This window comes from Denticeps clupeoides, chromosome 1 (genome assembly GCF_900700375.1).
Source record: "Denticeps clupeoides chromosome 1, fDenClu1.1, whole genome shotgun sequence".
Taxonomy (NCBI): Eukaryota; Metazoa; Chordata; class Actinopteri; order Clupeiformes; family Denticipitidae; genus Denticeps; species Denticeps clupeoides.
Genome location: NC_041707.1, coordinates 25,180,779 through 25,200,038, shown reverse-complemented (window position 1 = coordinate 25,200,038; position 19,260 = coordinate 25,180,779). Strand labels below are relative to the sequence as shown.

At 38.4% G+C, this 19,260-nt stretch overlaps 2 protein-coding genes across 4 annotated transcripts; both read right to left on the bottom strand.

Moving 5' to 3' along the window:
* Positions 1–3,660: 3,660 nt before the first annotated feature.
* Positions 3,661–4,976, bottom strand: LOC114798197 (DNA damage-inducible transcript 4-like protein). The gene is made up of 3 exons (XM_028993689.1): positions 4,859–4,976; positions 4,597–4,719; positions 3,661–4,210 (listed from the first exon to the last, which is right to left on the bottom strand). Exons 2-3 carry the CDS (start codon positions 4,685–4,687, stop codon positions 3,723–3,725), a joined length of 579 nt encoding a protein of 192 aa, XP_028849522.1. The 5' UTR covers positions 4,688–4,719; positions 4,859–4,976; the 3' UTR covers positions 3,661–3,722.
* Positions 4,977–10,060: 5,084 nt separating this feature from the next.
* LOC114794911 (uncharacterized) lies at positions 10,061–17,980 on the bottom strand. 3 transcript variants are annotated; one of them, XM_028987764.1, is made up of 11 exons: positions 17,700–17,968; positions 16,757–16,783; positions 15,660–15,710; positions 15,485–15,523; positions 15,292–15,378; positions 14,792–14,887; positions 13,253–13,348; positions 12,830–12,931; positions 12,710–12,734; positions 11,918–11,997; positions 10,061–10,805 (listed from the first exon to the last, which is right to left on the bottom strand). In XM_028987764.1, the coding sequence occupies exons 1-11, from the start codon at positions 17,749–17,751 to the stop codon at positions 10,792–10,794; spliced, it is 669 nt and encodes a 222-aa protein (XP_028843597.1). In that variant the 5' UTR covers positions 17,752–17,968; the 3' UTR covers positions 10,061–10,791. The 3 variants fall into 3 exon arrangements, with proteins under 3 accessions (XP_028843597.1, XP_028843589.1, XP_028843607.1); XM_028987756.1 differs by having other exon boundaries at positions 10,061–11,997; positions 17,700–17,972; XM_028987774.1 differs by lacking the exon at positions 13,253–13,348 and having other exon boundaries at positions 10,061–11,997; positions 17,700–17,980.
* Positions 17,981–19,260: the final 1,280 nt, after the last annotated feature.

Sequence of the window (19,260 nt, the reverse complement as noted above, 5' to 3'; positions counted from 1 at the left end):
CAGCCCTGTTTCTATGCGCGCAACAGTATTCAGAAATGTGTGTCAGAAAATAAGCCCATGTACACACTTAATATCTAGTGTGAACATTCAGATTCAACTTCACTTTCACCCTACACAAAACCAAATAGTTCAAATAATAAATAATATCAAATGTCACATGTTTACATAGTCATGTACAAATAATGGAAACGTTTAATTTGTCTGTTCGATTAGACATTAATGTTTTTCAAGTATTTGCCAGTAGATCCAGTTGAGGCACTAATCTGGGATGATCCACATTTGAGACATCATTTCGCATGATTTAGATAATTCAATTTACTTTTGCAAATACAGTTTTTCTTTTTTTGTATGCATAAACAATGGATGGACACAATGTGCAATGTGCTATATTCATTTTTCATGAAGGAACTTGGATGGATGGTGATGAGAACATCAAGATAAACAGCGAAGCCTGTGGTGCCCTCTAACCTCCGTTTCACCATCCTCAGGGCTACCCAACCCTACATCAAACTAGCGTCTGAAGGCTGTTCAGCTGTACCAGATAAAATCGTTTATCAGGCAAGGGAAGCTACACAGTGTTCCAAGAGCAGCACAAATGAAGGACACATAGTCTTCCAAGGGTTTGATTTGCCACCATCAAATAATGACTCGATAAGACTGTTTAAAATGCTTTCATCAATATTTCTTTGAAAAAAAATGAGAATCTTTACTTTACTATACTTAGCAGACACTAAATCTAGGCTCAGAAATTAACAAGTTTATTGAATAGCTGAAACATTTGATATGGCAATTAAGTATAGTAATGTCATTGTTTTAATTGTCTCTTAGATGTGTTTCCCTGATTTGTGCAACTTTCTGGAGACATGACACGAATGTAAAACATGAATCAACATTAAGGGGCACAGAGAAACAGAGAGCAAGAGAGAGAGCAAGAGAAGCAGTTTGTTCTTGTTCTCCTTTGTAAAGGGCTGCTGTAACTCTGGCGAACATGCTGCTGAATCAGCAGCCAGCTCCCACACCAGGGTCAGACAGCTGCAAAGATCCACCACTCTTAAAGGGACAATACACACAGACTCATTCAGACAATACATCTCTGTCTTCATAAATAAGGACCCTGGTTTGTAGAGCCATAAAACGTTGTCGTTTCTTTGGACCCAGGTTTAAAAGAGGTCACCCAATCTTGGCAGAAGAATAATGTAAAGGAGGAGTGAAACATTAATGCAACTCGCATTAATCTGAACTCACTGAAAACATGGAGACCCTGGTGTATTTTACAATTTGTCTGATGTACATTATACATGCATTGTGACTGGTATATTGAGAGGAATTCTAGGAGTAAAAAATACAATGCCTACAAATTGAGTTTTTTTATTATTATTTTTAAATGAGGTAAACATTTATAGGCAGTATAAGACATACCACTGGTGTGCTAGTCATGCCAGTGTGCAACTGTGATGTATACAATTCCTGGCAGATTCTTCTAGTAAGCTTTGACATTTTTCCTCTAGTTGCTCTTGAAACTTATATAAATAGTGTTATGATAACAGCACTACTTTGATCCAGACATACTGAACAGCCTTAATATTAAATCACTGAGATGAATATGAGACAGCAGCTCATGATTGGTAGGAAGACAAAAATAATCAATTGTAAGGATGTCAATTTTAACAAGGGTCAAGTTGTGATGCTGCAGGTCTTGAAGTGTTCCGAGTATATGGTGGTAGTAGCCTTGGACATGAAGGACTCAAAACGTAATTACATTCAGTAATTAAATTTTTATTGAGTTGAATTATGAGACTGCTAAAAGAAAAGTGGCTTTGTTAGACAGTGTAGGAAGGGGTAACCTCCCTGAAATGAGTCTTTGCAGGTTGGGATGTCTGCATTAGCGCATGCTCAAAACCTTGAATGAGGACCCCACACCAAGAGATTTCTGTGCTGCTGTCTATTATCTTGCTGTTCAGAACCACAGAGGGTTCTGTTCCTGCTGGCTAGATGTAGCAAAAAGGATTGCAGATGCAAATCTTACACACGCCATTGTGTTGAATCAGCTGCAGCATTGTTTGCTATAAAACATCGACTGTATTCCATTGAAAATAATTATTGATTAAAAATGATTTAATTACTTAATGTGCCACTTTGTTCTAAGCAATCCAGTGAAATCCAAGCAGGGCAGAATAGTCTAGGACCTTGTCATAGGGAAAGGGATTTGTTCAAAGGGCATAATTCAATGTCTATGTTACATTCTTAAGGGGCTTAAAAAACTCCACAACTCCTTTGGAAGATTCGTATCACCGGCCACTTCCAGGAAGGAAACACAAATCTGGGTCAGAGCCATAGTCTGGCACTAAGGCCCCTCCTACTCCACTGGGGGCAAACAGCCATATCCCATGACTGGTTCATGAATAGCTGACTTAAGAAAAATCTTAGCATAGCTGAAGGTAGTAAACACACACAAAAGGGCGGCGTCTCCAGCATGACCACTGTGGCTGGCTAATAACTCCCAGCCCAACAAATTCATGTGTGGGGTTCCAACATAAACAATCTGTATTCTGAACATGCACATGTTCAAACTTCATGTTCCAAGTTCTGAACATGTTCCAAACTGCAGCTGGTCATATAAACTCATACATAGATACATAAAACTCTCATCCTGTCTTTTAAAACTTTTAAAAAAAGTAGTTCAGTACAAACACAGTCATTTGGATTGTGCTTACGTGGAATGTCTGATGAACAAGATCTTTTAAGGAATTTAGGGAGATGCCCAGTGAAGTAAAGTGCACAACATTCATACAAGTGAGGGTGCCATTTAAATACTCTTGGAAAAATACAGAAATTTTATGTGAAGCTGGGACTAAAGCAGTTTATTTATAAGACTAGAGATTTGAGAGATGGTTGAAAATATATTTTATTGTCAAATAGACAAGGATTAACTTCCTTTAACAGGAACTTATTTTCTATATAAAAAAAAAAAAAAAAAATGCTGAAAGGCTCCCACAGCTGATAATACTAGAAAGGCCTTAAAATGACATTAAGGTAGGGGGGGGACCCACAAGCACTACATGTACGAAGAATAGTGCACTGACCTCAGAACAGGTGAAAGTAAATTTAACAAAAGAGGCACATAATGAACTCAACACGTGCCTTAAGCAGCACGTTGAATGACAATCATTTGATATGATATTCTTGATGGGAAAACCTAATCGCAGGACCCTGCCCACAACCATCTGTTCCAAACCCCACATCTGTGCATTTCAATAATGAAACTGTATAGCAGCAAGTGTCAAATCAAATCCAATCATGCACCTCGGAAAGGTCAACCTGGTGTTGCCTGTACCTGAATCCATAGCCAAATGAACAGATGCACTCAGAAATTATTGCAGCAAATATTACATTTTTTAAAACATTTCATACCAAAATATTTGGGATCAATTGGATATGATTGGTGCATAATCAAACTGATTCTGTACAATTTTGAATACAACAAATAGAAGTGGATTATCCAGGATCCATGTCTGAACACTGAATAGCTTTTTAGTCAAACTCCACAAATGAAACCATAACGCCCTGACACTACATGAGTAATAAAAAAAAAGAAAAAAAAAAAAAAAAAAAAAAAAAAAGAGAACTCAACAAGTGCTCTTTACATTCATGTTTAAGTGCACTGTAGCCTTAAATCCACCCCTTGATGTAAACCCCACTGAAGTTCATTGCTCTACCCTCCTTCAGTACTCAAGCACGGTGCCTGCCGAGGAAGAGTACAGCTTCTTTTTAATGAGGCGAAAGCCAGGGCTGAGTTTGAGTGCGTGCCTAAAGCCCGGTGTGAAGCAGGCACCAATGTGAAGGAAGTCCCTAAGGCTTGGCCAGGCGCTGCCATCCTGCTTGAAGACCAAAGTCAACTCAAAGGTGGGCACAACGCTGGCATCATAGACGATGCGCTCCAGCCGCTTGCAGCGATTCTCCAGCTCCAGGTGCACATAGAGCACACAGCCCCGCAAGCCGCACGGCTCGCCTGAAGCCAGCCGCAGGACGTCGCGTGCTATTCGGCGGGTCAGAGTTTCAGGCACCAGCACCTCAGCGCAGTGAAGGGTGGTCTTTTTTGCACGCGACAGGCAGTTCTCAAACATCTTGGCCAGTTGATGGCAGGTACGGTCCTCACACACCTCACTCCGTAGGTGCGGTGCCACCAGGCAGTGGTCCCAGAAGTCCAGTTCTTGAGACAAAAAGGAGAAAGTGAGTTGCTATGATCACACAGACGCATAACAGCAGAAAGCATGAATGTCATCTGCATTTTCAATTTTTACAGGTGCATATCTAGTGGCACATCTGAAAGACATTCTTCTTCCAGGTACTATGAGTGAAACCACAGATGGGATTCTCTTTGTAAAAGCAAGCATCTTGTCGAAGTCGACTGATTGGTCCCTGAGCAGTATGACAGCGAGGCTCAGCAAAGATGACTTCATCCCCCCCAGCCCTCCCCATGCTTCAGTGCAGCAGCAGCTCTGCACCATTGGAGTAAACAAGCGCTAGCTGCAGAATAATTATGTAGAAGTGTCCAGTTTCAACCCACTAAGGCGAAGGCAGCAAAAGAGGACTCACCATCTTCAATACAGGTCCGATCGTATCGATGGTCCGTTAATTCCGAAATGCATTCAGCGTTTTTGTTCTTTAGTGTGCTTGTTGCAACCATGATGAAAAATGGCTCGTCCTCGTTATAAAGGGCTGCAAAGCAAACAAGAAGTGCATTACTCAAAGAGTGAACGAATAAGCCTACATGGGGAAACGACCTGAATAACTAGAAATTCAGCCCACTTTTAGTGCGCAATGAAAGAGTGGCGGTGAAAGTACAACGCACACTTACCTTAATAAATTAGCATAACAAATTTTAAGTTAAAGACTTCATATAAATACTTCCCCCCACACACACTCACAAACCCCGCAACATACACACACGGACAACACACTCAGTGAATAAAGCCGCACGCCTACCGCTGGCCGTCCTTTATAGACACCTCATGACCAGCTGACGCCTGCGCGTCGGCCAATCAGCGCCCGTTTTACATTCTGGACGCTCCCGATGTTTCCAGGGATACGGGAACGCGCTTGTAGGGTGGCTGTGGATGAGCCAAGGCATTCGATTGGCCTGCAATGAGACCTCCCAGCCAATTGTAGGGAGAGGGAAGCTGTTGCTACCTTGATATTAATTTTGTATACTTAATATTCAGTGCTGGTACACACTCTCACAATATATATCAGTGTTTTTCACGTTTTTGTCGTTGTCTGTGTTTCATTTTCATATGAGACATTTTGTGAATTCCCCAAATGTACTGTCATTAACAATATTTAACAACACTTTCTTAAATATCGGATAAGAATTTTGTATTAATAATTCATTCTGGTGCTCAAAATTGGCATGGCAGCAAAATATAAACGATGGTAGTGCTTTGCACTCTGTTCTTTGCACTAAAGTGCTATCTATGTCAAAGGACTCAAGAAACTTCTGCATGTCACACTCTTGCATAGAATGTTTCAGTCCACAGTAAATGTGGACTGGGCAGAACATGTACAGTCATCTGTTGCCTGTCTTCATCTCAGTAAAGTAATTTTACCACCAACCGTGAGTCTCCTGATCCTTCTCTCTACGACAGTTGGAAATAGAGCTCTGAGCACGAGCTTGCAATATTCCCTGTCACATGGCTTGAACAAGATCCTCCTATAAGAAAATACAGTCACATGCATTGGCCAAGTGTAGTACTCTACCTGAAACATGGTTAAGAGCTGATTGGAGGCCCAGGGGGGGTGGGATCAACTGTAAAATGGAGTTTTTAAAATGCCGTTAATTGACAGACGAGTGTTGGTTGTGCACCTAAAGTTTTAATAAATGCAAATAATGTTAATCATGTATAAATATATGATCAGAAAGTGTTTAAACATATGAAACCATTCTGCTTCACTATAACAATTGTGTAAATTGCAGGTCAAAACAATTGATAATGATGGCTGCATTGGGCTTTTAACAAAAACAGTTTCATTCAATGCATGAATATAAAAGGAATATTGTGTTGTTGAGTGAGAGTTCTGCATCCTGTGATACTCAGGGCATGTATTTTAGAACAGTTTATAACATGGGCTAACATGACTATACAAAGGTATAAACATAATTTAAGCAACTGATTTTCTGCTTAGAATGGAAATAGTTTTCAAATATTCCACTTTTTGTATAGATTAGGCAGGCTAATTTGATTCACTCAATCACACACTTTCCATAACAGCTATTTCTATGCTGCATCATGGCTGCCAGAGCACATCCCAGGACATTGGGTCCAGGGCACACAGCATCCCTCCAGCCATACCTAAGGACAGTGGTGGCCTAGTGGTTAAGGAAGCAGCCCTGTAATCAGAAGGTTGCTGGTTCGAATCCCGATCTGCCAAGGTACCACTGAGGTGCCACTGAGCAAAGCACCGTTAAATGCAGAGGACAAATTTCACTGTGTGCTGTGCTGCTGTGTATCCCGTGTGACAATCACTTCACTTTCATTTAATGTACATGCCTTTGGATGGGAACATATGCACACACCATGCAGCCCAGGTTAATTTAACCAAAAATAAGTTTTTGAGGACAATCACTACTGGAAACTGTATGAAGAATGACTAAAAAATTTCTAGATTATTCCTGTTTACCCAGCTATAAGTACAGCTGAGCATTTGCATGCTCTTCCTCCATGGTATCGCTCCCACGTTTGGCAATTATGATCTGTGGTGTGATATGGATGGTAAAGTGAGATGGGCCTGCTTTTGATTGTCGCTTTCCCTCTTTTTTTTTTAGCACAGCCTGTGTCTCTGTTTTCTTCAGTGGAGCCATGAGTCATTGTATACCTACCCACCCAACAGCCTACTGCTGCTTCAAATCATATTTACATGATAATTCTAACTCACTTTAAAAATGATGAGAGATTTCATATCACAAGATGCCTATGGGTCTTTTTCTTTTGCTTTATTTAGCTCTGGTAGTTTTCCATGCAGGGCCCAGTGAGATCTGAGAGTTCATTGGCTTGTTTTCTACACTTGCTGTGTGGCCACCCCCCCTGCATGTTTCCTTTCTTTCTCTTAGAGTGTCCAGCCATGCCAGACCTGTGAAAACTTTCCATCTACCATTTCACTCTCTCAGGGTGCAGCTGAAATCATGCTGGGCTGGCTTCATGTTACTGATTCACTGGGCTGTTATCATGCTAGTGGCTTTTTCTTGTATGTAGAACTACTAGCACTGTTGAAGATTTATTCTTGACACGACAATGAAAACAATAACAACATAAAAAAACATATATGAATATGAATACATATGTAACTTCTCCTGTGGGAGTATTACATTTTATAACTACCACCATTCTAAGGGTGGTAGTAGCCTAGTGGGTAACACACACACACCCATGAGACAGAAGACCAGAAAGTCCCAGGTTCAAGCCCCACTTACTACCATTGTGTCCCTGACCTAGACACTTAACCCTCAGTGTCTCCAAGGGAACTGTCCCTGTCACTACTGATTGTAAGTCATTCTAATAAATGTAAATAGTTAGTTCAGTTCTCATTTATTTAATGGAAAACGATAATAGCCCAATTTGTAATGCATGGGTAATGTTTGCTAATGTAACATAAAATATTTTCAGAATTTACATGGAAAGCATTTCATGTTCTCAACTGTTCAGTTGCATATAAGTGCTAAACACTAATGTGACTGATCTTGTTGCCTTGTAATGGTGAAATAGTTTGCAAGACACTACCGGTTTCGATTGTCATTCCAAACAAAGGATCACAATATTCACGAGTATTGGTATTGCTGCTTCTGCATTTATATTGACACTATGGAGGAATTCTGTAACTTTTGTTTACTCATTATGCTATGTACTGCATGATGTCATAGTTTATTGACTAAGTTGGGTTACATGAATAGTGACTTGAACTGACAGAGCTCAGGAGTTTTGAGTACTGCTGTTTACCAGTAGAGAGATGTTTAATAATCTTCATTGTTCACATGCTCTATGCCTGACTGAAAATCTAAATTGTTTGTACATGAATATTAATACTTTGGTACTTGTGGTGGAGGATTTTTAAAGCAAATTAAAGTCAGCTCAAATTAAAGTCGGCAGCTCAAGACCTTCCTCTTTAAAGAACATTTAGATTAACTTGTAACCTTCTTACTGTCTAACTTAAGTACAGAAGCTACATCAAGGGTGAATAAAAAGATTGTATTCATGTTTAGGGGTCCTAATGAACCACAACTGATGGTCACTTTAAAGCACGTTGTAAGTCGCTCTGGATAATGGCGTACGCCAAATGCCATAAATGTAAATAAATATAAATGTAAAGTCCCGGTCTACAAGTACATTTTTACTACAGTGATCAGTGAAATGAGATGTCACTGCAATGAACCCAGCTCTTACAGTTAAATGCATTTTCCTGAGAAGTATGGAGGGAAATGGCTGTGTAAGTTGCATTTTTGTTTAATTTGTCATTTTTTTTAAGTATGATCAAGTTTACAAATGCCTTCTGTATGTGTGTACTTATCAAGTGTGTTTCATGTTTAACCTCTAGATTAATTAGCATGTTTGATGGCACTGATTTAAGGAATCTAGTGCTGCCATCACACACATCACTTAACCAGCATCTGCATTTCATTTTTAGTGTGCAGCTGGAGTGACTAATGAAGCACTGGACTGGACTGGTCACAACCACACTGGAGGGTTGGAATAGTATTGGCGATGAAATGTCTTTAAGAGGGCAAGGCTCATGCTTGGCTTTGAGCCATGTGAAATCCAACACTCCACCAGGATGAAATGGGGCCATGCTTGTATACAGTTGGCCTGATGCCCATTCCTCTGTCTTTTTGGTGGAAACGTGCCCGAAGTCTAAATCATTTCCACAGCTCACCTTTCAAAGAGAAGAACTGGGGGTTAAAGAAAAAAAAAACACTCGCTTCTTTTGAACAAAGTAAAATGGAGGCAGGCCAAGCTGGAAGTGATATGGTCTTTTGAGAAAGGCATTCAGAGTCTTCACTGGGTTGTTAATGAGGACTGGTCTGCTGTTATGTGTTTGATCAAAATTAATAATAAAAAAAAAACACAACTGAGATAATGAATGCCAATACAGAATTTATTAATAGAATCCACCATTTAAGTTGAATTAATAATTATATGGAAAGTGACATGCCTATGTCTATTGGCCTTTGCAAAATATACACATATACATTAATTTAAGGTCTGCGCAGCAGATACATTTAGCTGACACAGGATTGCAGCACAGTAGGTGAAGGGAAAGAATGACCAGTCATGGTGCTTAATCTGTGCCAGAGACAGATTTCAGTTTGAGCTAAATGTAAAAATGTAACAATCTAAGCATTCATCAGTGCATCTTTTAAAATATCATATTACCCTCAAATGCATTTGTGCGAACACATAATTTTACCCACATCCCACATTCACCCATAGATGCACAATAGAGAACTTAGCAAACCTATTTTAATCAAAGCTTCTACCATTGCTAAACAAAAAAAATGTCTTGAAATCCTTTAATTTGTATGCTATGTTAGATCCCATGGTGAATGTGACACTGAAAGTGTCACCTGTGACAAATATAACATCAGTAACAAGTATAAGGAATGACTGGCACCCATAAAGTGTTGCTTATTCACACCTTGAGGGCCCCAAAATGGTTTACAGCATTACATTGTATACTCTGGTGCCCCCTGGTGGAAATATTTGGTTTAGCAGCATTTATTTTTCCTCCCCCCAAAAAATCGCCTAGCGACTAATCTAGTGACATTTTAGTACACCAAGCTGCAGTAAGATATTACAAGCTATATCTGTTTTAGTTTACAGAGTAGAGAAAAGGAATTCACTGCTGTGTGATGTATATAAACGCTTGTGATGATGCAAAGTAGTTTGACATATCAGCTACTTCCTATGAGATAGTTGCCATGGGCAACACTGCTTCCAGAGCTGTGCTCAAGCAATGTGTATGTTTCTAAGCCTATATGTAGTCATGATAATAATCCAGCACATCCACAACATCAATTTAAATTCAGCTTTTAATAGATTCCAATTTCAGTGTTTCTATACAACAATGTGTCAAAATGATATCAGCCAATGAAAAGGTGAAATAGAAAATAAATGAACGGAGTAGTACAGTGTAGTGCAAAAAAAAAATAAAGGTGAAGAGTAGAGAATGAAGAACAGAAAAATAAATAGCTGCATAACCTGTACTGAAGGTCAATTGTCTATATGCACTGAAATGCCTTACAAATACATTGAAAAAGGTTTACACACTTGTACAAGACCAGGCTCTGATGCTTCTGACTAAAACTGCCATTTTCCTGCTGTAACACTGTTAAGAAAATAGGCATAGAAATTGTTGTATCAACATTGTTTAATTGACTACAGGTTGTATTAATGGTTTTCATGTCGTTTCAATGTAATATATTCCTGTGCTATATATATATTTTTGGATTGTTAAAAACACATCAGTCATCAATACACAATTGTCAGCCCAAATGCCACAGTTTAATGTGTACAACCTTAACCTGCGAAAATAATAGTATTCATCACAAAATGTAGTATCTGATTGCCTTAAGTCAAGTGTTAATTTAAAACATCTTGTAGACAGGGATTCAGTTTCACATAGTCAACCTACAACATCAACATTTTAGTGTGAAACCTCATCCCTTAACAAAAAGGGATGCTGAACTCCTTCAGGTGTGCAAATATATTCTTCATGTTTTCTTCACTGTTATCACTCGTTTCTTTATTTTGCAGCTGCTGTAATAAAAAATAAAGATTCATTATGGAACTGCAACATGAGAAATGACCAGATGCATCTCAGTTGTTAGAAAGGATTTTTTTTTTGTGTGTGTAATCACTATCACGAACACTAAGTGGCGGTTGTTCCCTTCAAAAAATCTATTCCTGGGTAGGTATGTCACTGTTCAATGTATTTTATAAAATGATTTTAGACTCTAATTGATCCTAATTAATAAATCAAAAAATTTCTTCTATTTTTTGTCAATCCCATTTGTCCAATCCAATCTCAGTAAATTAAAACATAAGAAAAGACAAACTTCAGTTATAGTTCTAATGAAACAGCAGCACAAGTTGAATTCTCTGTTCTGACATGCTGCCATGCAGTTTAAATAAATCTCTGCCTGGCAATGGTAACATTGTTTCTCACTGCATTCAAAATCAAGACAAACAGATTATTTTTAGCATGCTGACCAAAAACTATTGAGGAGAAAAATTAGTTTTATACGTAAGCCAATACAAACACAATCTGATGCTTACTTTGAAGTCAACAATGCAGACATGCAGCCTTTGAATGCTTTTTTGTTTGATACTTCATTACTGACATGAAATCATAGACAGTGAAAAGAAGATGCTGATCTGCATATGTGGTCTTGCGCACATTTAAGTACTCAATCGGTGGGTGTCTGGGCACACTGAAATTTGCTGGACCTTGAGGTCATACAATGGCCTTGTCGAAAATAGGCAGTGTTTGCATGAGGAAGTTCCTATCTTTCATCTCCTGCTGATCTTTGCAGGGGTGGGGGTTAGAAATCACAGGAAACACCTTCTCAGCTCTCCAGTGGACCGGACCATTACACAACCAGCACAATGAGATATTAAAAGGGCCAAACTTCCTCTGAATAATTGGTGGCCATGTCTGCTGTCTGAAAAGTCTGGGGTGGAGATGGGAATGCAGCTGGAAAAACCTTTCTGCTATGTCAATGTATTTGAGGAATTTTAGTGGCTAAACAGGAAATTATCAGAATTATATTCAATACTATAGGACATAATGACATTTCTGCATTAATTCTAGAATTTTGGAAAAATGCTTGAACCTACCATTAGGTTGCTTGAAAAATGCTTGAACCTACCATTACCCTCATCTCCAGATGGCTTCACCCCAAGAAGCATGACACCATCCTTGTTGCTTTCCGATCTTTGAAAAGACGCACTGTTTTCGGCAGCCGCAAAAAGAAAACATAAAAGTGTTCAAATGACAGTTCTTTACCGTTTTGAACAGTAGAGGGCTCATTTATCAAATGTGCATACGGCAGAAAAACAGGTGCACGATCCTTTCTAGTTACGTTACGGGATGATGTTTCTATACACACGATTTATCGTCCCCTTTTTCCCGTTGAAAAAGTCTCCTCTACCTCGGATGTGGGTTGGGAGGATGTCAATTCTCACTTCGGAGGCTCTTTGCCAATTTCCGTTTCTTCATGTCGAAAAGGTTTTTGGTTTGGCCATGTACACTGTTAGCCACCGGATTTATCAAAACGGAAGTGTGGTACGCACGGATTGGCACACAGGTACACATGTTTCATGAATCACATGTACAACCGGTCGTACCAGGATTTGTACACCAAAAAAATATATGCTCGTATTTATAAACGAGGCCTTATGTCACTGTCAAATACAGTAAGTGATCCAAAATTTCCCTTTTTTTGAGGTCCTTTTCCATCGGGCAATAAACCATAAATGACATCTGAAGTTATAATAAACAATGAAAAAATTATGGAAGAGAGCTACTAAGCCTCACATCATCAGATGGTCAGAAGTTCTGACACATCTGAGTTGCTTCATAATTGATCAATATAGAGTGGACAGAACTCAGAAGTGGTCAAGATGTCAAAAGTGCAAGTACAACAGTGTTAGGTACTCACTTTTCCAATCCATTGTCGGTTGTCTCTGGAAAGATAAAAATGGCAAGATAAAGTTGCAAGCTGTGCTAAACTGTGACAACACAAATCACTCTTAAGGCCACATGTGAGCTGTTCAGTTACCTGCATGATCATGGACTTTCTTGCATTTGAACTTGAGAATGATGTAACCAGCTACTGCCAAAACAACTGGCACCAGTAATAGCGTCAACAGTATCCTCTGATCTGTAATGAGATAGAAAAAAAATAAACAACAGCAACAATCTTATCAGTTTAGGACCAATGTGTCTCTATACTGGGAATGGATTTCTCAGATAAAAAGAAAATACCTAGATACCTACACCTGCTGGCATTTTTATGCAAACAAGTCTATGACAGGAAAAAAGCTTAGTAATGTAATAGTAATATAGTAATGAGATAGTAATGTAAAGCTTAGCGCTGTTAATGTTTGCTGACATTTTGAACAAAGACTTGTCATTAAGGATGAACAAGACATTTGCAAAAACATGTTTTATAGATATGGACAGAACAATTTCATAGTTTTACCTATTTCTTGTTTTATTTCCTTGTTTTCATCACTGCTTTGCTTTATTGTTGAATTGTATAATGTTGTCTTGTCTGTCCCTGTGGAGGCACTGTATTCTGTAAGGAACAGTAAACATTATTATAGAAAACCCTATGGAATCATATGATTTGATGGTTATACAAAATTTCCAAAGCATGGGTCACTGAAGTCATAGTAGCACAAAACTAAATAAAAAGTCTGTATAGTGTGGCAGTGGTCCAGACATCAGTGTGCCTTTAACATCTTAACATTTACAAAAGCATTTAATTTACAATTATCATAAATCTACCAAATAGATAAAAGTCATGTTTTTTGTAAGCAAGGATGAGTGGGATCACTGACTCATATTTATGCACAGATAATTAGTATTTTTTTCTGTAAGTAAAAATAGAAAAGACTTTTGATGTCTTGACATCATGAGGTACTTGCTACGGGTCTCAAAATAGTTGTGATAAAACAGTTTTAAGATGTCCTGGCATTGAGGTTATGAGTTTCTGGAAGCTTGGCTTTGGAATTTGCTCTCACGTTTGCCTGACATAGGTTTGTACCTGCTGAAGAGTTTGTGGTTGTCTTTTTTTTCTGGTTAATGATGGGCCAAATGTACGCTATAGGTAGAAGACCAATTCAGAAGCCATGCTGCTGTAATAGCAGTATGTGGTTTTGCATTGTCTTGCTGAAATACTGAAGGTTCTGAAATAGACGTTGTCTGGAGGGGAGAATAAGTTGCTCTAAAACATTCATAGTGCCTTCCAAAACACGTAAGATGCCCATATCGTATGCACTTACACACCCCCAATATCATCAGAGATGCTGCATTTTGAACTAAATGCTGATAACATGCTGGAAGGTCACCCTCCTCTTTATGCCTGGAGGACATAGTATGTCATTTTTACTTCTCTGTCCAAACCTTTTCCTACTTTGAAACAGTCTGTTTTGAATGATTCATAGCTGACAGGACACACCTGCCCTTCATGTTCAAATTTGGCTATCCTTTTACATGATAGAGATTTAGATGGCACCTGCAGATTTCTGGAAGTATTCCACCAAATTTTAAATGAACTCATTTAGTTGATAAAGTGTACAGTTTCCCAATTTGAAAATGTGTTATGTTATCTATGTTCAGTTGTGAAATGCATGTAATTTGAAAATATGTGTTTTATTTGGTCAGTAGCAATGTTTCAGTGTTGGAAAGTAAATGCAGCAGCCAAGGTTTCCCAGTAGAACAATGACTAGAGCATCTCACTGCCTCCACTACCATGTCATCTTCACATAGTAAATGCTATGTCTTCCACTGGTAAGTGACACATAAGTCTCCCCAAAAATGACTATATCAATATCATTAAACTAAAATCCATAAATACATTTCATACAATGAGCATCATTTGAGCAAACAAGTCTATGACAGGAAAAATGCTGTTAATGTTTGCTGACATTTTTAAAGAGAGACTGGTCATTTAGGATGAACAAGACATTTGCAAAAACATGTCATAGATACATAGAGAACAATTTCATAATTGTACCTATTTCTTGTTTTATTTCCTTGTTTTCATCACTGCTTTGCTGTATTGTTGAATTGTCTAATGTTGTCTTGTCTGTCCCTGTAGAGGCACTGTACTCTGTTAGGAACAGTAAACATTATTATAGAAAACCCTATGGAATCATATCATTTGAAGGTTATACAAAAATAAAATACATTTCCAAAGCATGGGTCATGTCATGGAAGCACAAAACTAGTCTATAGTGTGGCAGTGGTCCAGATGTCTGTGTGATCATATTTACATTCACAAAATAATTTAAAGTGAAAGTGATTGACATTGTGATACACTGCAACACAGCACTTGGTGCACACAGCAAAATGTGTCCTCAGTGGCACCTTGTCGGATCGAGATTTGAACCGGCAAACTTTTGATTAGGCCACCACTGCCCCAATATACATTTACCAAAAATATGAAAGTGATAAGTGAGATAACGGAAAAGATTTTTGATATCTTGACATCATGATGATGTCATAAATCTTTACCTGTTGCATTAGTTGCAGCACTATATGAACTAGTACTATATCCTGGGGTAATTGATTTGTCTGTGTATTCAATCTGTGTACTGACAACTGTGAGAGAAAAAGAAAACAAATTAATATAATTCTATTGCCATCACAGTTGATAGATAAACTATGTAATGGTCTTGAGAATTTAAATATAGATATTATAATTTACCTGTAATGGGTGTAATCTTTGGTTTTTCAGTAGCAAGATCTATGGAGAGATGTCTTAAAGTTAAGAACAACTTTTGACTGTAAATTGTCCACCAGAACGTGACATAAATAATTAACCGTCTGATTTTGATGGATAAAATGACTAGATTTCTTTATTATAAATTAGAAATATTTACCTTTTGGAATAACATATGATGTATCATTTTCTTTTGAAGTGATATTAGGTTCTGTAGAGAGAGATGTGCAGGTGTGAAAGAGACATCTAGCAAATCTTTTCTGCAATTATGAGAAAAATGAGGCCCATATACAGATCTGAGAACAGATGGTGCAGGAAAAACTTTTTGCTCATGTAACATTTATTTTGTATGTTGGGAGCTTGTATTAGCTTACAGTTAATATCTTATATCTATTCTCTTAATAAGCTTAATTTAGTGAGGAAAATGCCTGATTTTAAAGGTGCAATATAAAGGTTTCAGGAGGCATTTTTCAGGAGCCCATTTTTTTTGACATGCGGGAAACAAAACCACAGCTAAAAGAGCAGATTACTAGCTGAATGTAAAGTGATTTGTTATCTCTGCACTCTGCACCTACAAAGAATGAAGAGATCTGAACGTTTCATTGTGGGTACACTTCAACAAGAGTGATCGAATAAAAAAAAAAAAACTCCAATCATATTGAATGATTTTTAAATAATTATTGCATGAAATATGTATTTGATCACCAACTAACCAGCAAGAATTCTGGTAATCACAGACCTGTTAAGTCATCTTTAAGAAGCCCTCCTATCTTCCACTCATTAACTGTTATTACCTGTTTAAAAGAATGGGATGGAAACTGTAAGAAGAGCAGTGAGGGATGGTCAATAACGTCAAGCGAGCTGGTACCACACTCCCAAAGGTAACCATTAGTGACACACTTTGCCATCATGGAGTAAAATCCTGCATTGCACACAAAGTCTGCCTGCTCAACCACATGTCCAGGCCCATTCAAAGCTTGCAAAAGACCAAGTACACCACCCCAAACCTAAAGTTTGGGATGAACAGGACAACTGCATGGATGTGGCCATGTATTGTGACATTTTGGCCTCCTTCCCTCAGTAAGAGTATTTAAGATGGCTCATGGCATACAATGTGATTTTCTATCTCACAGCTGAGGTGTATCTACAGTGAAAATTACAGATCTCTCCATTCTCGTAATTATTATTCTTTTTGGAAGTTCTAAAACCTTACACATTGCATATTTTACTGCTTTGGTGTAATCTCATTAATATTACCAATGGTTGGCAATCCATTGTCATGTCCTGTAAAAAAAAAAACAGTAATTAAAAACATTATTTGATTTGTTTCTGCTAGCATGATTCTGCAAGTGTGTGTGTGTGTGTGTGTGCCTGTGTGTCCTTGTGTTTATGCATATATATACAGAAAGTGAGAGCAGTGCAACAATAATAAAATATATATTGATGAAGACAAATATCTAAAAACAAACAAAAACTGCTGAGAGAGGCAGGGGTTAATGGTACATGAGGGACCTTTAGGAATAAAAAAAGTCTCCTGGTGGTACGCACTTTTTTAATAGAATAATTGCACTGCTTGTTTCTGTTTTAAACAAGTTCATATTTCTTTCAGACTAGAAACTGATTTCTCCGAAATTTTACCACTAGCATAATTATTGCCTAGAGCAGGATTATTGCCTATAGAGCAGGATTGAATACCACTCTCTTCTTGATTCACCAGATACTTACAAGAAAAATCATACATTTCTGCTATCAGTAGACTTCTCTAAGCTTCTACTATTTCGGCACTTCAGCACTCAACATCAAAAAGTGGGTTTCACATCTTACTAGAACCAGATCAAATCTAATAAAACTTTAGGCCATATATTATGTTCTATTGGACAGAACCTAGCTAATATATAATTGACGAGTGCAAATCACTCACCAAAGTCATTTTATTTCAGAGTATTGTGACTGAGTTTTAAAACAATCACAGAGCACCAGAATCTACAGCAGATGAATCTGTGGTTATAAAGTAATTTGTTCCCTGCCCAGCCACACCCTATGGATACTACAGTATTGTAAAACATAACATTATTATACTTCATTACCCAATAAGAAAACTTCTAATTTCTGCAACATAATAAAAGATCATAGAGCCACTGTGACTGTCAACATTGAACAATCTGAATTCAAAAACTATGAGCCAAGTGTAGACCCTTACCTGTGACAAAAGTGACCAGTGTAAGAAGGAGTGTAATTCCGAAGGGATTCATGATGTTGATTAAAACCAGCGTGCAGCTCTTATCTGTGGTGCATAGATGCAGTTCTGGTTGAGCCTGTGTGTGAGTGTGTGTGAATGTGTTTGTGTGAGAGGTTAGTGTGTGCGCTTAGCCCATGGAAAAGGTATTCACATCCAATCCCCTCACTGCTTGTTCTTCCACTTCCTTTAGATAATGGGAGGGAGGAAGTAAAACAGCTTCTGCTGAGATTGTAGGGCAGGGTGCTGCTTCAGAGGGTGTCAAAAGGGTGGAGGGTGAGTCTGTTTTTGGGGAGGGGGGTCCAAGTAGGAGAATTCCTGCTTCCATCAGACAGGATCTACACCCCAGTGGTTTTGTTTATGTTCCTGTGCCAGCGTCTGTCACTTGTTTTTTCCTGTGCATGACTGCTATAATGCAGCACCCACCATGGACACACATGAGAAAGACAAGGAGACCAGTCACCCCAGTCGTTATGACCACATTATTAACAGAAAATGTACTAATAATGTACTAAAATGAAAGGGCTGTAGCTGAGCTAAAAGAATAGTGGACCTCTCAACACACATCAGTGACTATCATTAAAAGGGAACTAGTTGGGACTTTTTCTGTAGGGAATATGTGGTTGCGTCTGAACTTCTTTTCTGTACCCTACACACATTTCAAAAATGAGAGAAATTGAGAATGGTGACTAAAGCTGAAAGGTGACTAAGGTTTCAGGACAACTGCAAAAAAAACCCCACCAGTTTTTAAAACAGGTGGATTATGATGAAGACGTATGAAATGGTGGAATGGCTGCGTGAAAATCTTTGTCATCATTATTGCAGCCAGCCATCACAGGAATATGAGGTGTGTGTGTGTGTGTGTGTGTGTGTGTGTGTGTGTCTGTCTAGATGGGGTGGGCGGGGGTGTTACAAGAGGAACACACAGCTGTAACCCCACACAGATAGTGATCTTTTCTCAGCGGCACAAGGGAAGCAAAGATTTAAACAGGATATGTTCCTGCCTCCTCCTGGGTCACTTTCCAAGTTGACAGATAAAGATGAAATATTGTCATGAAAGATAAAGTAATGGAGAAAGACATTTTCACTGGACAAGTGTGTTTTTTGTCTGTATCTTAGAAACTCAAGCTGTAGTAATTTAGAGGTTTTTGTTGGCTACCAGTTCATTTGAGTCAAAAGGAATACTGCAACTGTAGACACAGGATTTCCATCATATTAGTCATCATAATTGTAGCATCTCTACATCTCACATCTCATAACTGTCTCATCATTCTTTCCACAACAAGGACTAATGAATCATTACCACTCCAAATCACTTTGTGGGAGGACTGATATTCAGTCCTTCTTGCAGGCATGGAAGAGATCCTACTCATAATTTTATTAAAAGGTTAGTTTATGATACTCCATACTTTGTATTAGAAAGTGCAGAGTTGGTCACAATGCTGAAACAAATGAAGACATATAAGGTGTACACTGATCTAGAACTGCAACATATGAGTAACAAGGAAGTGCTCAAGTTGAAAAT

What these genes read in the sequence shown, in the direction of transcription:
- LOC114794911 (XM_028987756.1), bottom strand. Translation starts at nt 17,751, where the DNA reads ATGAATCCCTTCGGAATTACACTCCTTCTTACACTGGTCACTTTTGTC. An exon ending in GGAAATAAAACAAGAAATAG is followed by an intron (nt 13,349 to 14,791) that starts GTACAATTATGA and finishes TGTTCCTTACAG; the next exon opens with AATACAGTGCCTCCACAGGG. An exon ending in GGAAATAAAACAAGAAATAG is followed by an intron (nt 12,932 to 13,252) that starts GTAAAACTATGA and finishes ATCTCATTACAG; the next exon opens with ATCAGAGGATACTGTTGACG.
- LOC114798197 (XM_028993689.1), bottom strand. Translation starts at nt 4,687, where the DNA reads ATGGTTGCAACAAGCACACTAAAGAACAAAAACGCTGAATGCATTTCG. An exon ending in TCGGACCTGTATTGAAGATG is followed by an intron (nt 4,211 to 4,596) that starts GTGAGTCCTCTT and finishes TTTTGTCTCAAG; the next exon opens with AACTGGACTTCTGGGACCAC.